The sequence below is a fragment of the Amphibalanus amphitrite genome, unplaced genomic scaffold (genome assembly GCF_019059575.1).
Source record: "Amphibalanus amphitrite isolate SeventyFive unplaced genomic scaffold, NRLGWU_Aamphi_draft 000162F_arrow, whole genome shotgun sequence".
Classification (NCBI taxonomy): Eukaryota; Metazoa; Arthropoda; class Thecostraca; order Balanomorpha; family Balanidae; genus Amphibalanus; species Amphibalanus amphitrite.
Genome location: NW_024881657.1, coordinates 402,406 through 423,422, shown reverse-complemented (window position 1 = coordinate 423,422; position 21,017 = coordinate 402,406). Strand labels below are relative to the sequence as shown.

Sequence of the window (21,017 nt, the reverse complement as noted above, 5' to 3'; positions counted from 1 at the left end):
CAAAAATGCGGTTGGTGTCAAAAGATGCGGCTTGGATCAAAGGTCAGGTATGCCAAGTTTCAGCTCTCTATCGCCAGCGTGTTCGGAGCTATCGCGAAAAAACCCTATGGGGGGGGCGGCACCCGCCCCCCCCCCCCCTCGGCCGGCGAGGGTTAATCCACTACTTCCAAACCATCAAGCTCACTGGAGCAGTGTGTTATATGTACGAGTGTGTACGATTACCTCGCAATCAAAAACAGGTGATCAAACGCATGAGCAACTGAGGGCAACTCAGTCAGCCTTTCGTTCGTGAGGCTTGACTTGCAGGCGGTGTCATGAAGTCGCGATGATGTCATATGTTTCACAATTTCAGCAATATATATTCTTCATGAGTAATGTGTCCGAGATTCGCGAGATAACCCACAGTATTTTGGGTGCAGCAAGGGCTGAGGGCGAGTGAGCGGCGAAACAGGAACACGATGTCTCCTATACCACAGCAGAGTTTATGTCCATTTCTTGGTAACACAGCCAGCGGAGCACAAGGTGCGTTTGCACAAATCCAAAATCTAGCTATTATCTATGCTCACGAGGCGTTCATAGTAGTAGTGTCTCATCACACAGAGAATCAGGGTGCCTGGCACAGTGTAGCGAACTGGGCATTGATCTCGGATTTCTGCCATCCACAGCAAGTGCCCGTTCAACATCGAAATAATATCAGTGAAAACATAAATAACCGCCTGCTCCCGCAAAACACGCACAATTCTTGCTTCAACACACCGGACACAAAAAAAACTACTTCAAAGAACAAAGCAATACTGCTGCGCTGTACAGACTCCCTGACATTCGTGTTGCATTCGTCCTTCTTTTTTGTCGTTCCTAACGTCCATAAGCTCATGCTTCTGTCTTGAAACAAATGTATCGCTTCCATCTCGGAAACCTCGCGTCAGCTCGGACCTGGCAGTTAGTTAGAAGGCTTCTCCGTGACAAATATGCCTCCAAAGCTGGCGAACAGCGTTCACAACCCTGTTAGATACATCAGCGCAGCTTAGCGCCGCATCACAGACAAACAACGCCTACACCACAACACGACACAGGCAGCACAACAGAAGCACAGTGCCTTCCCGGCTAAAGAAAATCGATACCTCTTCTTTGTAGACAACCGGCACTCAGGTGCGGCGGCGGACAGATTTTCAGCATCACACGGCAACGAAGGCGGCTCCTATATCGATTCTGGTCCGGAACTCGAGGTGGCGCTGGTAACGCTACAGGCTCCGTCATTAATTTAGGGGTAACTGGTGGCCGCAGGGGCGGATCCAAGGGGGGGGTCACATGGGTCATGGCCCCCCCTTGAGGCCCGGGGGCCCAAAGACCTGCCAGGGGCACCACCGGCCTATCAGGGGTATCACAGTCCTGGGCCTGGCAGGGGCACCACACGACCGCCAGGGGCACCACAGGCCTAGCAGGGACACCACGGGCCTGGTGCCCCTGGGCCCTGACAGGACTGTAACGCCCCTGACAAGCCTGAAGTGTCCCCGGCAGGCACGTGGTGCCCCTGACAGGCCTGAGGCGCCCCTGCAAGGCCTAAGGCGCCCCTGCAAGGCCGGTGGTGCCCTGGCAGGCCTGTGGTGTCCATGGCAGGCCTGCGGTGCCCTTGCTAGGCCTCTGGTGCCCCTGACAGGCTTGTAATGCCCCTGGAAGGACTGTGGTGCCCCTGGGCCCTGACAAGCCTGAGGTGCCCCTGACAGGCCAGTGGTGCCCTTGCTAGGCCTGTGGTGCCCCTGGCAGGCCTCTGGTGCCCCTGACAGGCTTGCGGTGCCCTTGGAAGGACTGTGGTGTCCCTGGGCCCTGACAAGCCTGAGGTGCCCCTGGCAGGCCCGTGGTGCCCTTGTTAGGCCTGTGGTGCCCCTGGCAGGCCTCTGGTGCCCCTGCTAGGCCGCTGGTACCCCTGCGCCCGGAGAGGACTGGTGCCCCTGAAAAGTCTGAAGTGCCCCTCGGCAGGCCCGTGGTGCCCCTGACAGGCCCAAGGTGCCCCTGCGAGGCCGGTGGTGCCCCTGGCAGACCTCTGGTGCCCCTGGCAGGTCTGTGGTGCCCCTGGCAGGTCTGTGGCGCCCCTGGCAGACCTGTGTTGACTGGTGCCCCTGCTAGGTCGCTGGTGCCCCTCACAGACCTGTGGTGCCTCTGGGCCTTGACAAGCCTGAGATGCCTGGCTATGACAGGCTCGTGGTGCCCCTGATAGACCAGTGGTGCCCTTGCTAGGCCTGTAGTGCCCCTGGCAGGCCTCTGGTGCCCCTGCTACCCCTGCGCCCGGAGAGGACTATGGTGCCCCTGAAAAGCCTGAAGTGCCTCTCGACAGGCCCGTGGTGCCCCTGGGCCCTGACAGGCCAAAGTTACCCCTGCGAGGTCGGTGGTGCTCCTGGCAGGCCTCTGGTGCCCCTGGCAGGTCTGTGGTGCCCCTGGCAGGCCTGTGTTGACTGGTGCCCCTGCTTGGCCGCTGGTGTCCCTCACAGGCCTGCGGTGCCCCTGGAAGGACCCCTGCCCCTAGGGGTGCTCATGGGCCCAACAGGCCCGTTGTGCCCCTGACAGGCCTGTCGTGTATACTTGCTAGACCTGTGGTGCCCCTGCTTCCTGGCAGGCCTGTGGTGCCCCTGGCGGGCCTGTGGCGCCCCTACAAGGCCGTAGGTGCCCCTGACAGGTTTGTGGTGTCCCTGGAAGGACTTTGGTGCCCCTGACAAGCCTGAAGTGTCAAGGACAGACCCTTTAGACGCCAGGGTCAAGTTCGTCGGACTGACAACGATTTGCTTACCTGATAACGTTCCTGGTAAGTACTCACTACTCAGCGTCCACAACATATATACACATAGCACATTCATATATACTTGCTCACAATTGGTAAATGTGGTTGTGGCTAAGAGTTAAGATACTGACTAAAAATAAAAATAAAAAGAAAAAACTGAAAATGGGGGCACCACCAAAATGAAGTGGACGAAATCCGTTGAGTTTTTAATTTTGGGTATAGGTAGGGGCACCACTTCGATTCATGACCCTCCCCTTGGAGTTTTCCTGGATCCGCCCCTGGGTGGCCGTACCCCACTGATGACATTATCGGGGAAACATGAGGGAGAAAGAATACGCATTGAAAATAGATTTTCTATTGCACCTAGCATTGAGGTCTATTGTACTGCATATAAATTCTGCTAATGCGTCCCCAATAATTAATTGATCCCAGCTGGGCCAAGTTCGTACCTTCAGAGTTCAGAACCAGTGTATACCAGATACTATGCCGCACCATGTCGGCCACCATGCCGCACTTTACCGGCTACTCAAATCCCTGAAAAAATTAAGCTGCCGAGCAATAATGCAGACATGTACATACAATACCGAGCTACGAGGTCTTGGACGGCACTTTGTTCTTCTTTCCAATCAGCTTCATAAGGTCCTTCGACATAAAGTAAGGCTTGTCGGCGGATCCGTCATTCCGTTCAATGTCCTCCACTGTGAAAGATACGAATCACCGTGTCACGCGTAAGTGGGGCGTTTAATGGTGTCTACTCGGATACGTTGTCCACTTGAATTGAAAAAGGCTTGAATTGAAAAAGGCTTATTCCTCCAGCTATACCCTCGTTATTTGTAGGTTCGTACAGAAAATTTCAGGGAGAAAAATTACGTGATAAAATTAACATTAAAGGCTACCGTTTAACCCGCGCTGCACTGGGGGGAAGGGGCTATTCATAGCCCCCTCCCGTTTTTCTGCATTCTGCAATAACTTCCAAACCGCTTGACGTATCGATGCCAAACTTTCAGTACCTTCGGCTGCATCAATTTGACACCTTGCCTTAAAATATGAACTTCGTAGCTACCATAGGTCGGCCGGAAATGACGTCAGAGTGACGTCATGTTCGGCCGATTTCGATGCAAAACATTGGACCACGGCAATCGCTCCCAAGAGCTCAGTTTTTAAGCTAGATCCAATTTCTTTGAATGAAAGGACTCAGAATAGATTGCGCTATGAAACAGCCATCTCGGACTTTCAGAATTTTGAAAATTTCGAAATTTGTATATAATAAAATGCAAAATTTATATTTTTTTTTTCAAAAACCTTTTGACTTTTCAAAAAAAACGGAATGTATGTGATAGAACGCATAGTTAGGACTAACTCTAGCAAGGTTTAGCTAAATATCTTCAAAAATGGCAAAGTTATACGCATTATTGCAAAAAAAATCACAATTATTAATTTCAAATCAATTTTTTAGTACGTATTTGACATCGTACACCAATATAAATAGTACCACCATCGTGTTCCTGAGCTCAAACTGCATGCAATAGACACCTTTTTGTTGAAAATTTTAACTTCAAATTTTGACCTTTTTTGACCTGAAAGTGACCTGACCTACGCTAAATTCGACTCAAAATGACCTCGAATGACACAAACGACATCAAATTCGAAATCTATGGCCTAAATGAACCATAAAACATGTGTCACGTGACCGACGCATGATATAATATTTCCGTGACCTGTGATGACCTGACCCTGACCTGAAAATCAAAGTACAAGTTTGGTACCCTCAGGGTATCTAGAGCATCTGTTTACGAGTGTGTAAACCAAAAATGAGCCTGATCTGACTTGTAAGACGGCGGCCAGAGCCCAAAAATGTGAACAAGCCAAAATGCTAATAATCTTTACTTTGACCTGACCTGTGACGTCATCGGTGACCTCGAGGTCAATGAAATTAGGTTTCGCTCGACAGTTTTTCCGGGGCTATCAGACGCCGTTTGAATTTTGACGATCAGCCTAGTAGTTTCGGAGTTAGGAGGGGGCTATTAAGAGCCCCCCCCCCCCCCAGTAGGGCGTGTTATACGCAGACCCCAGTGGGGCGCGGGTTAACGTCACAGCTTTACTCATCTAGCGAAAATAAGCACATAATATCCTGGAACATGTAACAAATAGAGAGAACACTGCCGTACCAAACTCTGGGTGTCGGCGTCACTCACGGAAGCAGAGGAAGATGGTGTCGACGGCCATCTCGTAGACGCTGAAGAAGAGTGAGGTGATGAAGTAGCAGCCGATGGCGATGGTGAATGTGGGCGGCCACGGCCTGTTGGTGGACGGCACCACCGTCTCCAGGCCCGCGATCGGGATCCGGCTGTCGAGGAAGTAGAACGAGCCGACCGTGACGCCCAGCGTGATGAGCACCTTGCCGAGGAACAGCAGGAAGTCGCACACCTGCCGGGGGTGGGTACGCAGCGGTGGGTCAGGTCACTTGATGGGGAGGGGCACCGGACACCTGCCGGGGGTGGGTACGCAGCGGTGGGTCAGGTCACTTGATGGGGAGGGGCACCGGTAACAGACGGCGGTGCCTGTTAGATGCTTCTAAATACTCGCACAGATCTCATTTGCATTGCACAATTTTAATCAAGAGCAGTAAAGACTGCATCAAGGCAGACACACGAACCGAGTTGACGGCCAGCACACGCAGGATGTTTCTCATCAGCAAGTTGAAGCCGTCCTTGGCAGAGGTGCAGAAGTTCTTCCCGTATATGGCGCACATAATGTAGGCATTCCTGTAACAATGTTACGGTGTTTTTACCACCAGCAGAAATGTCAATGACGAACTCAACAGCTAACAATACCACCATTCTGCTTCGTATGTCGACAACGACAACGATTTCTATGCCAGATGTTGATGTAACACATGCAATGAAGAATGCAAATTGAGTTTAATCTGTCATACAAAATTGAGCGACTCATTTTGTAAACGGAGATTTAATTAACCCGCTAAATAGGATCACTCTTTGGAGTATAATATGGATCTTACATACCTGTTAATAAACTTCAAGAATTTCTCAAGACACCACATGCAGCACTTGCAGCAGCACAGAATAGCTTTAACGACCTGGAAAGGAAGAACAATAATCATCGTTTTCATTGATTAGAGGTCGACAAGAATATACGTGTAGATCAACGATTAATGTCGTCGAGAATCAGGTGGGTTAGGCACACATACTGCAACGATCAGAGATCCAAACGCTTAACTTCCAATGCAATATCTGTGATTAATACTGATTAATATTAATATGTTCAATGACCGAGGTGGGTGCAGTAACCAATTTGCTTCAGGAGAAAAGGAAACATTGCGTTAATTAATCAGGGTCATTTAGCTTAGCTTATTACTGAAACATGAAAGGTCTCATCGTTCATTGTTCAGATACACTCACCTCACTGCCCGGATATTTCTGTGCTTTCTTCTGGATATAGTCAAGAATCAGACGGATCAGGCGCACTATTGCGATGATCAGAGATCCAAAAGCCAGTGTTCCAATGTGGTATCTGAGGTAAAAGAGGATTGCATAAACAGAACTACTTGGCTATTTCGTTATTATAGCATGTGTCCATGACAGTCACTACTAAAAATCGTTCATGTAGGTACTTTTTGGGAGGAAAGTGCCTGTATGGTTATGAGAGCTAGTTGTTAGTTGGAATTAAAGCCTAAAAACATGATTGGTGGACAAGTGTTGGTCGGTACCGGCGCACCCAGCTAAATCGGAAATGATGTCCCTGACCCTGTTACAGCGCATTACCCAGCCTACTCTAACTCCCTGGGTCCTCACCTGAGAGTCCTGCCGGCGCTGTCCAGCAGCGGCGTGGTCGGCAGGTTCTTGGACTTGTCGAACGTCCAGTACCAGGCGGCGAACGCCCCGGCCAGGATCATCTCACCCATCGCAGAGGCGAAAAACAGCACCCACAGCAGGCAGAACAGGTTGTAGAACTGTAGAGGAGAGAGGATCCTTCAGGGTGTAGTAAAACGGACAAACAGGTACGGATTCTGCAAACGATTGTTTATTACGCTGCAATTATATGCCCATGTTGACTCAGTACATAGAGTGGCAGTAGTGGCAACTCACGTGAATGTAGGGAATGCAGTCGAACTTTTTGTATCCGAAGAAGCTGCACTCGGCGTCTGCACACTGTCTCTGACAGATTTGTTGGAACATGTCCGGATCGCAGGTCGCGTTCATCTGTGAACAAAATATCCACAAATCAGTTATTCCTTTATGTCCCGTCCCTGCCCGTCCCACTCCGTGTCCTCACACCGTCCCCCATCTCCGTAAGGCTTGTCCCCTCTGTGAACCCGACCTGTCCCGCTTCTTGCGCCCGTCCCGGACCCGGTTTTTGGCCCGTCCTCTCGGTGTACCCTGTCCCAGACTGTGTCCTCTGTGTACACTGTATGTCCGCCCAGTCCCACCTGGAACCGGCCGCAGCTCTCGGGACAGTCGTCGGGCAGCGCGGTCACGCGGTACTCAGAGGTGCCCATCGAGGCCACGTAGAGCGTGAGCGTGGCGTAAAACACGATGGCCGCGAGCTGCATCAGCCAGGGTACCAGCGGGTACAGCAGCGTGGTCAGGATCGACGTCACCGCCCTGCCGACACAGGTCACACGGGTGTTATAATGGGTCACACATGTAGCATGGGTCACATGCGTCCACACACGCAGGTAACAAAGGTCACACGGGTCATACAGGTCACACAGCTTACACATGTCACACAGCAAAGACATGCCACGCTCTGCAAAAGACATAAAAGCTACATACGCCAGAAAGACAAGAAATAGCTCTCTTTCCATCGAAGGCGAGGAAAGGCAATTTGTGACTAAAGAGAGCGAGACAAAGAGGAGAGTCGATCATCCCTTCCACCAAGCCTGCTCCTGTCCTCACTTGCTGGCCTCCTCGATGACCTCGATGGCGATGCGGAGCCTCTTGAAGAGGATGGCGATCAGCAGCAGCAGGATGACGCCCAGCACGACCAGTACGATGAAGAAGGCCAGCCAGGTGTCCTTGTCGGCCAGTAGAGAGCCGGCGTTGGCCGTGAAGGCGCGCACCGTCAGCGCGCGCTCGTCGCCGGCCGACGGAGGCGCCGACTGCTCCTGACGCAGGTAGTCGTATCGCAGGTATGTGTAGACGCACCTGCCGGAGCCGAGAGAGAACGACGGGGTGACGCGAAAACAATGGGCTGAGCAGACGCTTGAACATGCGCTATACAGCGTCCAAGTGTCAACTACAGTGGGTGTAGCTCTTTCTCCGACTTGATCAAATAAAAGGAAACAGTCATAGTTGACGAAGTGACTGATATACCGATATCAAAACGCTAGCAGTCCCAGTGACCAAATATCTTGACGATAAACACCGAATATCCTAGAGCCCGTACAGTGCTCAGAATAGGACAATTACCCGTAGATGATGGCGGCGAGCGATCCGAAGAGCGACACCCAGACCATGACGGGAGTGATCCAGCGCATCAGGAGGATCCAGAGCAGGGAGACGCACATGCAGACGATCAGCGCCGTCACTATCACCCACCAGGACGACTGGAAGTCCTTACCGATCTCCTCGCTGTACTGTGGAGCGCGCAGAGAACAGGTTAGCGACGATCAATCTATGTAGGTACATACCGCATACGAATACCCTGACTAGCGCATAAATGAATCAAACATCTCAATATGAACACCTATCAACCACACATTTATTAAACGGTCAAGAGAAGCTTTGCCGGCAATAAGAAATAAGTTTTTGCGTAATAAAACCCCGCTAATTCACATACCCCTTTCAGTTTGAGGACGGCGCCGAGATTTTTGCAGGCGTCCAGTATCTTGTCGAGGGTCAGGTCGCCCATGGTTTTGTTATTGCTGTCGACCAGCGTGCCGTTCACTGCCTGGTGAAAGCCGAGCGTGGGCACGCACCGTCCCATGACTGCGGGCCAGACAGAGCGCCTCTGGTCATCAGGACATGCGTTAGGTCATTATACACGTGTCTGGTCACCGGTGGACAATGTACATATGTACATGCGACTGGCGATAATACGCGTGTCTAAGCACCATCGGCGGCCCACAGAGGCACACCAGCTGCCCCATCGGTCAATAACACCAGACAGCATCAATGGACAACGGACAAAGGTCATCTCTGCTTTGGGTCCCCCAATTGCAGTGTGGTAGGCTAATGCATGGGCATCTTTAGAACGTGCAGCAACAAATCGCAAAACGCTGTTGATTGAATGACAAGTGTTATTAAGTACGAGTTTTGGAGAAGACAGCCAAAAACACAAACAGCTCTCACACTCGGTTTGTCGCTTATGACGCGGCCAGCCAGCCCAGCCTGGCCCCCTCCTTACTGGGAGCGCTGGAGACGGTGTAGGGGGCGCAGTCGCGCTGCAGCAGGCTCTGACAGGTGCGGGTGAAGCTCCCTGCAGTGCTGCGCTCCGTGGCGTTCACACCGGGCACGCAGTAGAACCGGCGACGCACCTCCTCCACGCAGAGCTCCTCCTTGGCGCCGAATGGCGTGGCGAAGAAGTTGGTGCTCGGACATTCGTTCACGCAGACCTGAGGGAGAAATGTGTGCCGTGGATGGCAACAAAATGCTGCGCTGCAAGATCACAAGCGCTTGTACGTTAGGATTAGGATGATAATAAGAAAAATTGGACAGATCTAAAAGAGCAGATGCATCAAAAGTACACATTGAAGGATACTTTATGTCAATTGCCACTTGTCTAATTCCCCAGAAACATCTGCAAAAATCGAAGCCGCATATGCACCTCAAATACTTTTTGGAACATATCGTTGATCCCCTCATACCTGATGAGTCGGGCATCCTGCTAAAAACACTATGGGGTTGGCGCATTTGGATATGTCGAAGAAGTGCAGGTACGGCTTCTCTTCCACGCCGGGATCGAAGCCGCACTTCTTCCCCGCCGTGTCCGTGGGTGACAGCAAACGCTGCGGGTCCCCATAGAGCAGCGCTGAAAACACACGACGATTATGAGTCATAATTTCACGCCAGGGGCCACCAAAAGGACATCATTATCACTTGTCCTTACACGGTCTGAAAGTGTAACACATGAAAACACTGTTGTCAGGGTGATTGGCCTCAAACAAAGAGTTCGTGGGCCACTCGGCAATCCGTTTGTCAGTTAGCCGGTTGACCCTTTCGCCGTTTTGGCAGAGACGGCGCCCGGGGCGACGCACGGCTCGGCGACTGTGACCCAGGCCGTGCCAACAATGTGCTGCTGGCCGCACCGTCTCTATGACTGTGGTCAGTGACACCACCGGGCACCGACAGCCCGGCTCAGCCCGCACACCGCGAGACTGACAGCCGCTTGGAAAGGCAGAACGGACACGATTAGGCGCTAAGTCTGATTTACTGCGCCAAAATTATGAGATGTGCAAAGCCGGGCTTGAACTCATGATTCATTGCATTTAGGCTGTTTTGCTGCCTTGTGCCTTGTGGTATACTTCTCAACCTACATTTACCAAGAAAACGCAAAAATCTAAAATTATGCACTTATGCGCAAAATCTAAAAAATGCACTTAATCTAAAATTAAATTTTATGTTATATGCTATAAGCAGAAGGCACAAAAACACAACACTCTCTTCTAGCCGCTATAACGACATAGGCGCAAATGTAATAAAATGACAAAATGGCCACTGTGGCATTCCGTATACATTTACGCTAAGACCACTGCCATCGGCGAACCCTATCTCCAATGCTCACCGAATATTGTGATGCCTCCCCATGCTATGAGTACGGCAATGAAGAGAATGGCGCAAAGGATGTCTGTGCACGACCTTTGCTTGATCGGCCCATTGAAGTCGGGATCGTAGGCATGCGGTTCGCCTGAAACAAGGCACGATCATCAAACGCTAATCGCAATCACTAATTTGCGCACAAATACTCGGACAACATCGGTCCTGAAAATAAGTTAAGTAGGTACTGGTATTATCACAAATGCATAACGTCTAATTTTCCCGCTTAGCTGCAATACAGCGATACTCACGCTTTTTCTCGACGAGCGTTTCCTTGCTGACACTTTTACCCTCCTGTTTCGGCGGTTCTACCCCCGCCGCTTTGTCTGTCTCCAGTATTGACTCGCTCACTGCCTCCTGCTGTGGCTCCGCTGTCTCTCCGTCTGCCTTGTCGGGGCCGGGAGACTCTCTGATGCTTCCATAGTCCGTGCTCTTCTCGGGGCTTCCTACGACCGCCCCTTGCTCCGCGGTGGCCTTCTTCGATGACGCCGCGCCCATGGTCCAGACTCAGGCGGCTCGCAGCTAGCATCCAGCAGCTAGCATCCAGCAGCTAGCATCCAGCAGCTAGCATCCAGCGTCCAGCAGCTAGCGGTTCGGCTTACATTTGCCCCGGTGGAGCCTCGGAGACCCGACCTTCTGTATAACGACAGCCAGGCAGCTTCGGGTTTTCACTCACCCCACAAACACAGGGCCGGGGTGTTAGCCAGTGCTGCTCATCGACGTAATAACGGGCTGGTTTCCGCGCCGATAGCCCTGTTACCGTCCGGCAGCGCTGCGGCGGTCCGGCCGCCGGCTCCCTCCTCACTCCACTCCCCGTCACCTCACGGCCAGTCCTGACCGGTCACCGTTCCGTCACCCTAGCCACCAGGAGGCCGCACCGTCCGCGCCCTGCCCGCGCCCGGCTCCGTCTGCCGGCCACCACGGTATATAGAGCCGGCCACACTTGTGTCGCACTGGGGCGGACAACTGCGGCCTTGTGCGACCTCTGAGCCCGACCCGGACCGCGGCTGGGGCGCGGCTGGCGGTACGGGGACGGCCGTCACACCTGAATCGGTAATTATAGAGGCATGTGGGCCCGCCGGCGCTCCTGTCACTGATTCACAGTGCAGTCGGGTCGAGAGACAGGAGCAGAGTGCCACAGCCGGACAAATACCGACACAGCTGACAATAACTCACACTTGTTACCTCTCATGTATTTACAAAGCTGGTTATACCTACGGTAGGCTAAAACACCCTGTTGGACTGATAGCTACGCTCGAAAAAAAAAATAAACAAAGAGTTCAATAGTTGCACAACTTATTAAAATAAGTAACAAATACTTTACACCATTTCTTTCTTTTACAATTTATTCAGTCGTAACGTTCGAGAGGCTACAGTACGAGGTCCACTGCGCATTTCATCCGACTAAGGCTACGAGGTAAGGTAAGCTTTCCGTGGCCTTTCCGTGTCATTTCTCCGCGCCAGACGCCTTTCCTCAAACCGTCCCATTACTGGGAGTGGCTGTGGGGCTCTGTCGAGGACGCTGATCCGTGATATGTGCTGGAGTGGACAGTTTACGTGCAGTGGACCTGTCTCGGAGAGGGTCCAGAGGAAATGGCCGGCAGTGGACGGCAGAGACCAGCGGAGAGCCGAAGAGCTGGAGAGCAGGTCATGGAGGGAGGGAGACTGTCAGCGGTAGGGCTGATAATCCCGGGACTTTTTGGCAATCCCGGGATCCCGGGTTTTTAGAAATGCAATCCCGGGATATCCCGGGATCCCGCGATTGAGCAGTTTTTATTTTAACCTGTCTACAAAGCAGAATTTTCTTGCAATATCGTATGTATATGGCGCATCCTTACCATCATAAACACAATAACAGGCATACACCTTCACCCCGAACAAATATAAGAGCATGAATGACATTGATCATTGTATTTCTTGTTTATATTTCGAGTCAGGATACAGTAGACGTGCCTACGGATTGTGGTCGTCTGACCAGCAGCATGTCCTGGTCACATTCACTTGTTACGGTAGTAGCACTTGAGGAAGCAAAGTGCATCAACGACTTCGTCGCCGAGACTCGACCGCACTTTTGTGACGATATTCCCGACAGTGGAAAACACTCGTTCCGATTCAACGCTCGTAGGAACTATGCCCTTCAGCCAGTTGTAGGACAGCGCTACCATGCCTGTCCTTCCTGAGATAGGTAAATTTTCCAATTCTTTCCTTATGGCCTTCGTCATCATCAGAGAAGATTGCGAAAAGTTAATCCCAGACGGGCATGAACTGGTGCCTTGCTCTGGAGCTCTAACCTCATCTAGAGCTTGTTGAAGCATCGACTGAAGAGACGGCGCTGATTCAGGATCATCAGCGTCCATCACTTCTGTATCTACACCTACTTCGGTATCATGCATCTGTTCTCCCAATCTTTCCATCATGTGGACAACTAAGTCCTGTGCTTCCTTGCGAGAGGCACTAGGAAAAATATCTTTCCAGTCTCTGTCTGCCGACGTTTTGTTATGGAGCGATTGTAGGACTTAAGCCGCACGTGACCGTCTCTGTCGGATGCGCTGTTTCAACGCATCAGACAGTTTACATGCAATCGCGCAGTCCTCCTTGTCAAGCGCGCTTAACATAAACTTTAGAGCAGCTTCAGCCTCCAATAGTCCACTTTCTCTCCTGCATAGCGCTTCTGCTCCGAGTTTCATGATTCTCAGGCAGCGAATGAGCGCAGGTATGGCGGCGTATTCATAATCATCGATCATTTTCATACGTTTGTCTCCTATGTCAATGAGTGCTTTGTGGACAGCTGCTTTGAGGTTATCAAATCGTTCTAGCATGTCATACAAACTATTCCATCGGGTTTTACAGTCTAGCACTAGCATCAGTTCCTGCCCACGCTCCTCTCTGACGTATTTCTGAAGGACTTCATTTCGTACGGGCGATTTTCTAAACCAGCGGACAATGTTTCTAATGCTTTTAACGACTGGAGAGAGCGAACTATGTAGTTCGTGGTGACCAGTAGCACCAGTAGTGTTTTCTTCCACGTTGTCGTCCTCATCCTCGTCATCACCGTCGGATTCATCTGACGAGTTCACCTGCAAGGCGACAATATCCTTACCTTATTAATCTATATAAGATGTACATATATTAAGGGGTCATCCTGCTGTGTTGGCTCCTCGGATTATTTGTAGATGAAGATTTACGATTCTTTATGCTTTAAGGAGAGTAATTGCGCGATGCGGATGAAACTGAGCTCGATGCTCTTAAGCCTTGTTCTCTGGGTGAAATGTTGTTTGTTCTTTGACTCTTATGAAGTGAAATCGCACAGTAAATGATACGAACTTTGGTGCACAATTTTCTACCATTTCGTCACTGTTATTCTATTTTCACGCTAGGTGCCTATATCAGATGTATGCATAATTGTATACTAAGCTCACCTGGTTAGGTCCACCACCACCACGGTCGTCATCTGCTTGTTCAGAGGTCTGCCCGGCGTCACCCGAGTACAGAGCGTCGACAACGGCGAGGTGAACAGTGCGAAGCAGAGTTGGTGCTCACATGGCAGTGACTTCCCGAATTTCACCATCACCGAAGCTCCGTCGGTTGTGACGCAGGTGACGTGCTTACTGAGTTCAAGGCCAAATTCTGCCAGCTTGCCCTGCAGAAGATCCAGACATTTCTCTGCTGGCATCGATCCGTGACAACGCGCGACACCGAGACCCCACATGTTACCTTCGCAGTGGACAGTCACGCTCATATAGCGACGGTTTTTCAGGGACGTATACTCGTCGATCGTAAGTGAGAACCGTTTGCCATTTGACAATTCTTCGGCCAGCTTCGCCTTCACGTCACACTTCAGGCGAGCACAGTGTTTGAGGACACGCCGGCGGATCGTGTTGTGATGGGTTGGAAGGTTTTTATATCCTTTAGCAGCCAAAAGTCCGCGTAGGTCCGGTGAGGTACAGAAAACTGTAAAAGGTATCCCATCTCTCGCGCACATTCTAGCTAGGATAGCATCCAGGTCGTCGTCCGTTTTGGAAACATAGTAGCAATCTAAGGTCTTCATTCCTTTTAGATGCGGTGCCGTGGTTTTAGCGCTCTCATCTTGACCTTCGCCGGACACGTTTTGCGGCGTCTCTCCGGATCGGGATGGTCCAGCAACACTCATACCACCATGCTTGCTCCTGAGGTGGACGTGAAGTCCTTTGGTGGAACCTCCAGATATTTTCAGTACCTTTTTACAAAGACGACACTTTGCTGTGTGGCCATCTTGACTTCTTAGATAATGTTCCCACACCGCACTGCCTTTAAATTAAGCAAAATCCGACATTTTGGCAAAGTTAGCTATAGCTTATCACAAAGGCACGTAATTAATAATTATTCACTAACGGTAACCATGCCCAGGGCGCCCGGCCAGCCTCATGGATCGTCCAGCCACGGGGCACTGACAGTAACTGAGCCACCAGACGTGCTCCCACAGTCACACAGAGAAGACGGCCGACCTCCTCCCACTCGATGGACTCGAATTCGATAGTCGGCATAGTATGTCATCGTGCAAAATGATCTGTTAAACCGAGTACGCGAGGGACGTCGCGGGGAGCGAGAGATGAGCCGAGAGAGAGCTCGTCTCTCGCCACATTGTGAAGGCTGAGACGGTGTGAAACAATGTCAATTAGGTATATATGTAACCAATACTTGTGCATAACGACTTTGCACGGCGTAAGTAAGATCTTTGGACATAAAACTGCACTGTAATGCGTTGTTACTCACTTACCTTTTTTTACATACCTACTATCAGCTACACTTTATGAACGATGTTTCTGTACGGAAAATATCGGGATCCCGAAATCCCGATGCTTCTAATCCCGGGATTCGGGATTAATTCAATCCCGGGATCCCGGGATCCCGATCCCGGGATTATCAGCCCTAGTCAGCGGCACTGTGATTACGAACATATTTATTCTGCTGGCTTGTGGCAGGGGTTAAACCCATTTTTGCGCACAATGCTGCTGCGAAATAAGCCGACAAATGGACAGCGTTGTTGTAGAGAGCTGAGAAATGTGTCGCCACATAACTATGCACATGTGATGCGTGACATTTTAATGCAGGGCTATAGCCGAGGCTCGTTGCCGCTAATGCTGTCATGAAAAATTAATTTTGAAATGGCTGCCGCGCAGTGGAGGAATGGACCTTGGCATCCATTTAGGATGTTGACCCGTGTAATGTAGTGTACTTTTCGAGTCATGAAATGCAACGAGGTGCATAAATTCTGCAGAGCTGGGTCGCCACCGTGGATAGGAGGCCACTACAGCCAGACGACACACAAGCTATCCCGGCTGGAGCTGGGCCTCCGCGCCACCCGCCGGCCGCTGGGGGGGGGGGGGGGCATATAGTTGTCCTGCCCTCTTTACTTTTGCAACGTTATCGTCGTAACGCGAAGAGATAGAGAAGCGAAACTTTGCACACATCTTTCTGAATACCTAGCCGAGGTCGTGTCCACATTTGGTGTCGATCCCATTTGAAATTACGTCACAGTGAGGTCAGAAGTCAAATTATAGATTTGTGTCTCTCAGTTTCCTCACGATATATCGGATATCGGTATGAGACCGATTAAAAAGGACCGATTATTGGTCAAGAACTAGTTGGAAGTGTACTTAGATGTTTTACGATGGAGGCAGGTGCTCTTTAGCTCATTTATAGTTGAGTTTCATGCTCAGCGCTCATCAAGTTTCGGAGATATTCCACAAAAGGTAAAGGAGGAGGGCAACTGTATGCCCCTCTCCCCCCCCCCCCCCCCCAGCGGCTCGTGAGTTATCAGTTATGGACAGCGCTACCGCCACTGTCATACCCATACTGGCTTCTGTAAGGCCTACAACAATATGATAGGGAATTCCGCCCAACATTCACACTGCACAGTAACTTCTCAATTACTTCTCATAAAGCGAACTACAGCTGCGGTAAACATGCAGAAACACTTTCCGATTCCGGGACGATCGAACCTCGTCATGATAGAGGTGCCGTTGCTATGGCAACTGGCCACGAGCGGCGCCGAGTCTGGTTTCGGTCACGGTCGGGGTTTTATTGGGCCCAGCTGGTGTCAGCCGGCGACCGGAGCCCGCGACAAGGTGGCTTTACGTGCTCGTAAGCGATGAATGCATCCACATGAGCCTTCAAAATGACAAACTACTTCGGTGAACACGTATTCCGTCCAGCCAGCCTGTTCCCAGAACTGTATTGGCCGCCTACTGGGTTTCGAGCCGCACTATTGATGTCACCCAAAGCACAACTGACGTCATGAGGTGGTCACGCGCAAACAAACACGGCCTCGGCTTATCGACTGTGCACTAGCAACGCAACTACGCATGCAAAGAACACCACCCAACCCCACACACACACACTAACATTCCTCCTCGGCGATCCGCGTGCGGAGCATAGCGTGGATCCGGTTCACGGCAATTAGAGTGGCGTGACAGAGGTCAGCATGCGTGACCCTGGCCTGACCCCCACCCCCACCCCTCCCCACATCTATCGACAACGCATGCCCCTCAGGGAGCAAACAACCTGCTAGAATGGGTGTTTTGTGGCAGAATGGCTGCTACAGAAAGATTTCCCGTACAATAAAGCAAATGCTTGTGTGTATACTGTTTTCAGTATAGCACAAAACGAGGCTAACTTGCACCATAGAAGTTTCACCGAATATGACCACTTTCGTCTTTCCTACCCGTCAAAGAAGTTGGGAAAGCTGGAGCCGAGGGCAGCACCCTTTTCTTGTTAAATACTCGTTATAACATGGCAAATATTCAACGATTGTTCCGGTGTTTGTTTCAGCCTGCTTCAGTTGCATCTGGTTCGAAGTTTCTTACGGAACACACTCAGAATATTCCATCGAATAAGGCTAATCAAAGCGGTTTCATTGGAAGAGCAGTTCCAGGCTCCGCAGCAGCCACGGCGGTCGCCTGCGAAGGTAGACTGCACCGCCGAACACCAGAGCGTCGGGAGCACTGCGGTACAGCCTAGCTCGCAGGCGGCGGCGGCCGGCTGGACGGCAATGGGCCGTGCAGCAAGCCCAACAAAGAGCTTTGACTCATCGTTGTCATCCAGGCCGAAAACTTTGTGTGACACACCCAAACTGATGAAGAAGGACAGAGCCGCGGTCATAAGTGTTTGTTTTCCATGGTGACGCAGCACCTAACTCACAAACAGCAGCGATCCAATATTAGCTGCCCGCGTATATACGCAATGGACGGTAGGAGTCCCGTATCTACGAGTAACTCACTATAGCTAGGTATACAGATGAGTGCACGCCGTGCAGCCGATAGTGACGGCCCTATCGTCACACCCAGCGCGGTGGCGAGGGCTGTGGCCGTGCCACTCCATGGCAGGGCCATGGAGTGGCACGGCCATGGAAGTCCCATGGAGTAAGAGTTCCATGCATATGTACCTAAAAACTATAGTTCATTTGCAGGTAAGTACCTATGTAGGTATTCCAATTTTGACCCGCGCCCCGCTGGGGGGGGGGGGCAGAATCTGCCCCTCCCGTTTTTCGCCAATAACTTCTAAACGCGTTACGCCAGGAACGTCAAAAAATTTAATACCTTATCATACATTAATATAACACGTTTCCTGAAAACTTGAGCGAAATCTGTCGGAAACTATTCGAGAAAATGACCTTTAAGTGACGTATTGTCCGCCATTTTCGCCTCAAAAACGGGAAAATTTCAAACGCCGCTAACATCTTCATTTTTTAAGGAATCAAGACGTAACAAAAAGGTTATACGTGATTTTACTTTGTCCATCAAATACCTATCTGGGTTTTTTTGAAAATCTTGGATTCAGACTCAATTTTTTTCTTTAAAAAAAAACTGACTTTTTTTGGAAAATAATTATAAAATCCAAAATTAAAAACCGGAATACATGTCAGAGGACTGGTCTATGTACACCTAAATACCAATTTTTTAGAAGAATCGGTTCAAAAATGTGGGAGTTACTCAAAATTTTATGACGTCACGACACACAATTTTTTTTTTGGGGGGGAAATATATTGTTTTTAATTTCTAGACCTCGTACGGAAACAAAAATAGCACCATTCGATTCGCCGTGAAAAAACTGCATCAGATAGATAGACACCTTTTTAGGTCTAAACAACCAGCTTCAAAATTTGACGTCACTAGTCATTTGATCTTACCTTGACCTGATCTCGACCTGAAATTCATCCAGATGTGGTCCATATCACTTATTGAGGCTGCCTATTGAATTATATGAATAAAATGACCAATAAAACATGTGTCGCACATGCCCTTTTCTATATTTCGTTTTTGGTGACCTGACCTGACCTTGACCTTGACCTTTGCAAGATATTTTGTGCAACAGATATTGTCTTGGTAGCCTAAGAACACGTTTTGGGCAATCAGGCTCAGTCCATTCTTCGGAAACTGCGGTGCAAGGCTGATGCTGTAGAAGCTTGCATTTGTACCCTTGACCTGACCTTGACCTGACCTCTGACCTACTTAAGCAAAAAAAATGGCTGTGAAAATTCGCCTTGTCGAGAGCTTTCGATTGCTGTTTTTCCCGTCTTTCTACGACCATCGGTTCGGAAGTTAGATAGGGGAGGCAGAATCTCCCCCCCCCCTCCCCCCAGCAGGGTCCGTATGGCTGAATAGCCCAGCGGGGCGCGGGTTAACCTTGCGAACCGTTTTGCACAAAACCACGCCCATTCTATCTGATCATGCGCAAATATTAGCATTTGTTTACTTCTGAAACTGCAGTCCTACTCTAATAAAATGAATAAAATAAAATTATGATGGCCTCCTTCGCTCATTCTTTAACATACATTTTTTTATAAATTTAGTCCGAACCTTTTGATAGGAAGGATTCACAAGGACAGAGCCAACGCTAAGCGAAGCTTGTTGCGGTGACCCTGCCCTCTACCCTCCGATCGCGCTATTCCAGTTCTATGGCAGAATTTAGAGTCCCGCGCACGGCCGGTCCCCTCACTGACTTCGCCTGGTTACGGCCTGCCACCAACCGCAACCATACCTGTCAGGAGGCCCATAAATGTCAAGCGCCCGTCGCGCTTCGAACCCGGACTGTTGTAACCGGGAACGCGTGCTCTCACCACGCGGAGTCCAACGCTCTACCAACTGAGCTACGGGACCGGCATAGACATGTGGACATGTGGTCCGCGGCAGTCCTGACGCCCCGTTCAAACGTTTCACAGTTTCGCCATATCGAATATCCAGAACAAAGGACAGCGGCATTGGCACCATAGTGAGCAGATGACCACGAGTCGCTCGAGTCACGCCACCCGGTGCCTCTCCGTGACCGATCGCTAGCCGTGTACCGCTGAGCTCAGACGCGGCGGTTCAAATTCACGGTCACGGGACGGGTCGACCGCAGCCGTGCGCCTCGCTGCGGCCACCTGTGGCAGGTCAATCGATACCAGTTACCTACACCCTACCCTACCTACCGTCTCGCTGCGGCGCACCCCGCCGGCACTCACCGTACTTCCCCGAGTGGTCCACCTCGTCACTGATGCCCGGCTCGTCCGGATCGTCCCCGTCCGACATGGCCGACCCACCCACCGACCGGCCGGCGCCGGCACCGCACGTCGATTGCAGACCGACCGCCGGCACCCCGTCGGCCCCGACCCTCCGACGACGGCGTCACAAGATCCCCGGGCAACGGCGCGGCACTGTCGGACCCCGGCGGGCGGGGACGGGGCGGCTGCACCTGCTCTGTGTGCCGCACAGACACATCGATTGCCAGATCGACTGTGGGTGCTCCGGCCGACCAAGGCAGCGCGCTGAGCTGAACTACCCTGGGGAACTACACACGGTAGCGCATGATGCTCTCAATAATCAACTCAGAAGTGGCTGCGGGGAACGGATGCATGACTTAGGGAGGCCCTTGAGCCACAATGTTGGTGAATAGAACCTTGCTCAACACCTCATACCATCCTCCATTATTGGCCCTAATGCACTACCGGTAGGCCATATATACGCGTTTTTCGGGCTTAGCCTAACCAAATAAAACACCGTTTAATTTACCCTAACGAAACTTAAGCTAACATTTTTGATCGTTTAATTGCAAGTTAGCCTAAATCTGGCTTATGCTGATATGAAGGGAATATGAAGGAGCCGTTGAAACAGAGCCAGAAAACTTTGCCACGGTTATCATGCGGCGACCAGCTGAACTTTCCGCAGATTGGGAGACACTGCTACGGAGTTGAAGAGGCTAGTCCACGGGCGTAATTCTTGTTTCCAATCAAAGGAAGGCGCTATACGGAGTATATCCCAGTGCGTCATTGTCAAGTGACTTACAACACCTTTATCCGGCGAGCTGTCTGCGAGCCGCGAGGTGTAGTGGTTGGTTAGCGCACTCGCCCCGTGTTCAGAGGACCGCAGGTTCGAATCCCGCCGGCGGCTGACATTTTTGGCGCTTGTAGGTTTGTAGGCTGTAAGTTAGGTCAAGTTAGGTTAGGTTAGGTT

General features: G+C 51.0%; 1 protein-coding gene and 1 long non-coding RNA gene across 6 annotated transcripts; both read right to left on the bottom strand.

The window, feature by feature from the left end:
• Nucleotides 1-775: 775 nt before the first annotated feature.
• Nucleotides 776-20,150, bottom strand: LOC122383369 (choline transporter-like protein 4). Of its 5 annotated transcripts, none has more exons than XM_043369704.1 (16): nt 20,030-20,150; nt 10,517-10,639; nt 9,600-9,763; nt 9,140-9,347; nt 8,573-8,721; nt 8,203-8,369; nt 7,690-7,938; nt 7,221-7,395; nt 6,880-6,993; nt 6,586-6,743; nt 6,193-6,304; nt 5,797-5,870; nt 5,430-5,538; nt 4,969-5,200; nt 3,358-3,471; nt 776-1,002 (listed from the first exon to the last, which is right to left on the bottom strand). In XM_043369704.1, the coding sequence occupies exons 1-15, from the start codon at nt 20,094-20,096 to the stop codon at nt 3,362-3,364; spliced, it is 2,211 nt and encodes a 736-aa protein (XP_043225639.1). In that variant the 5' UTR covers nt 20,097-20,150; the 3' UTR covers nt 776-1,002; nt 3,358-3,361. The 5 variants fall into 5 exon arrangements, with proteins under 5 accessions (XP_043225639.1, XP_043225638.1, XP_043225635.1 ...); XM_043369703.1 differs by lacking the exon at nt 20,030-20,150 and adding an exon at nt 10,839-11,503; XM_043369700.1 differs by lacking the exon at nt 20,030-20,150 and adding an exon at nt 10,800-11,461 and having other exon boundaries at nt 776-980; nt 3,353-3,471.
• Nucleotides 12,445-15,407, bottom strand: LOC122383370. Its single transcript, XR_006256830.1, has 2 exons — nt 13,968-15,407; nt 12,445-13,625 (listed from the first exon to the last, which is right to left on the bottom strand). It is a non-coding gene; the product is annotated as an uncharacterized LOC122383370 (long non-coding RNA).
• Nucleotides 20,151-21,017: the final 867 nt, after the last annotated feature.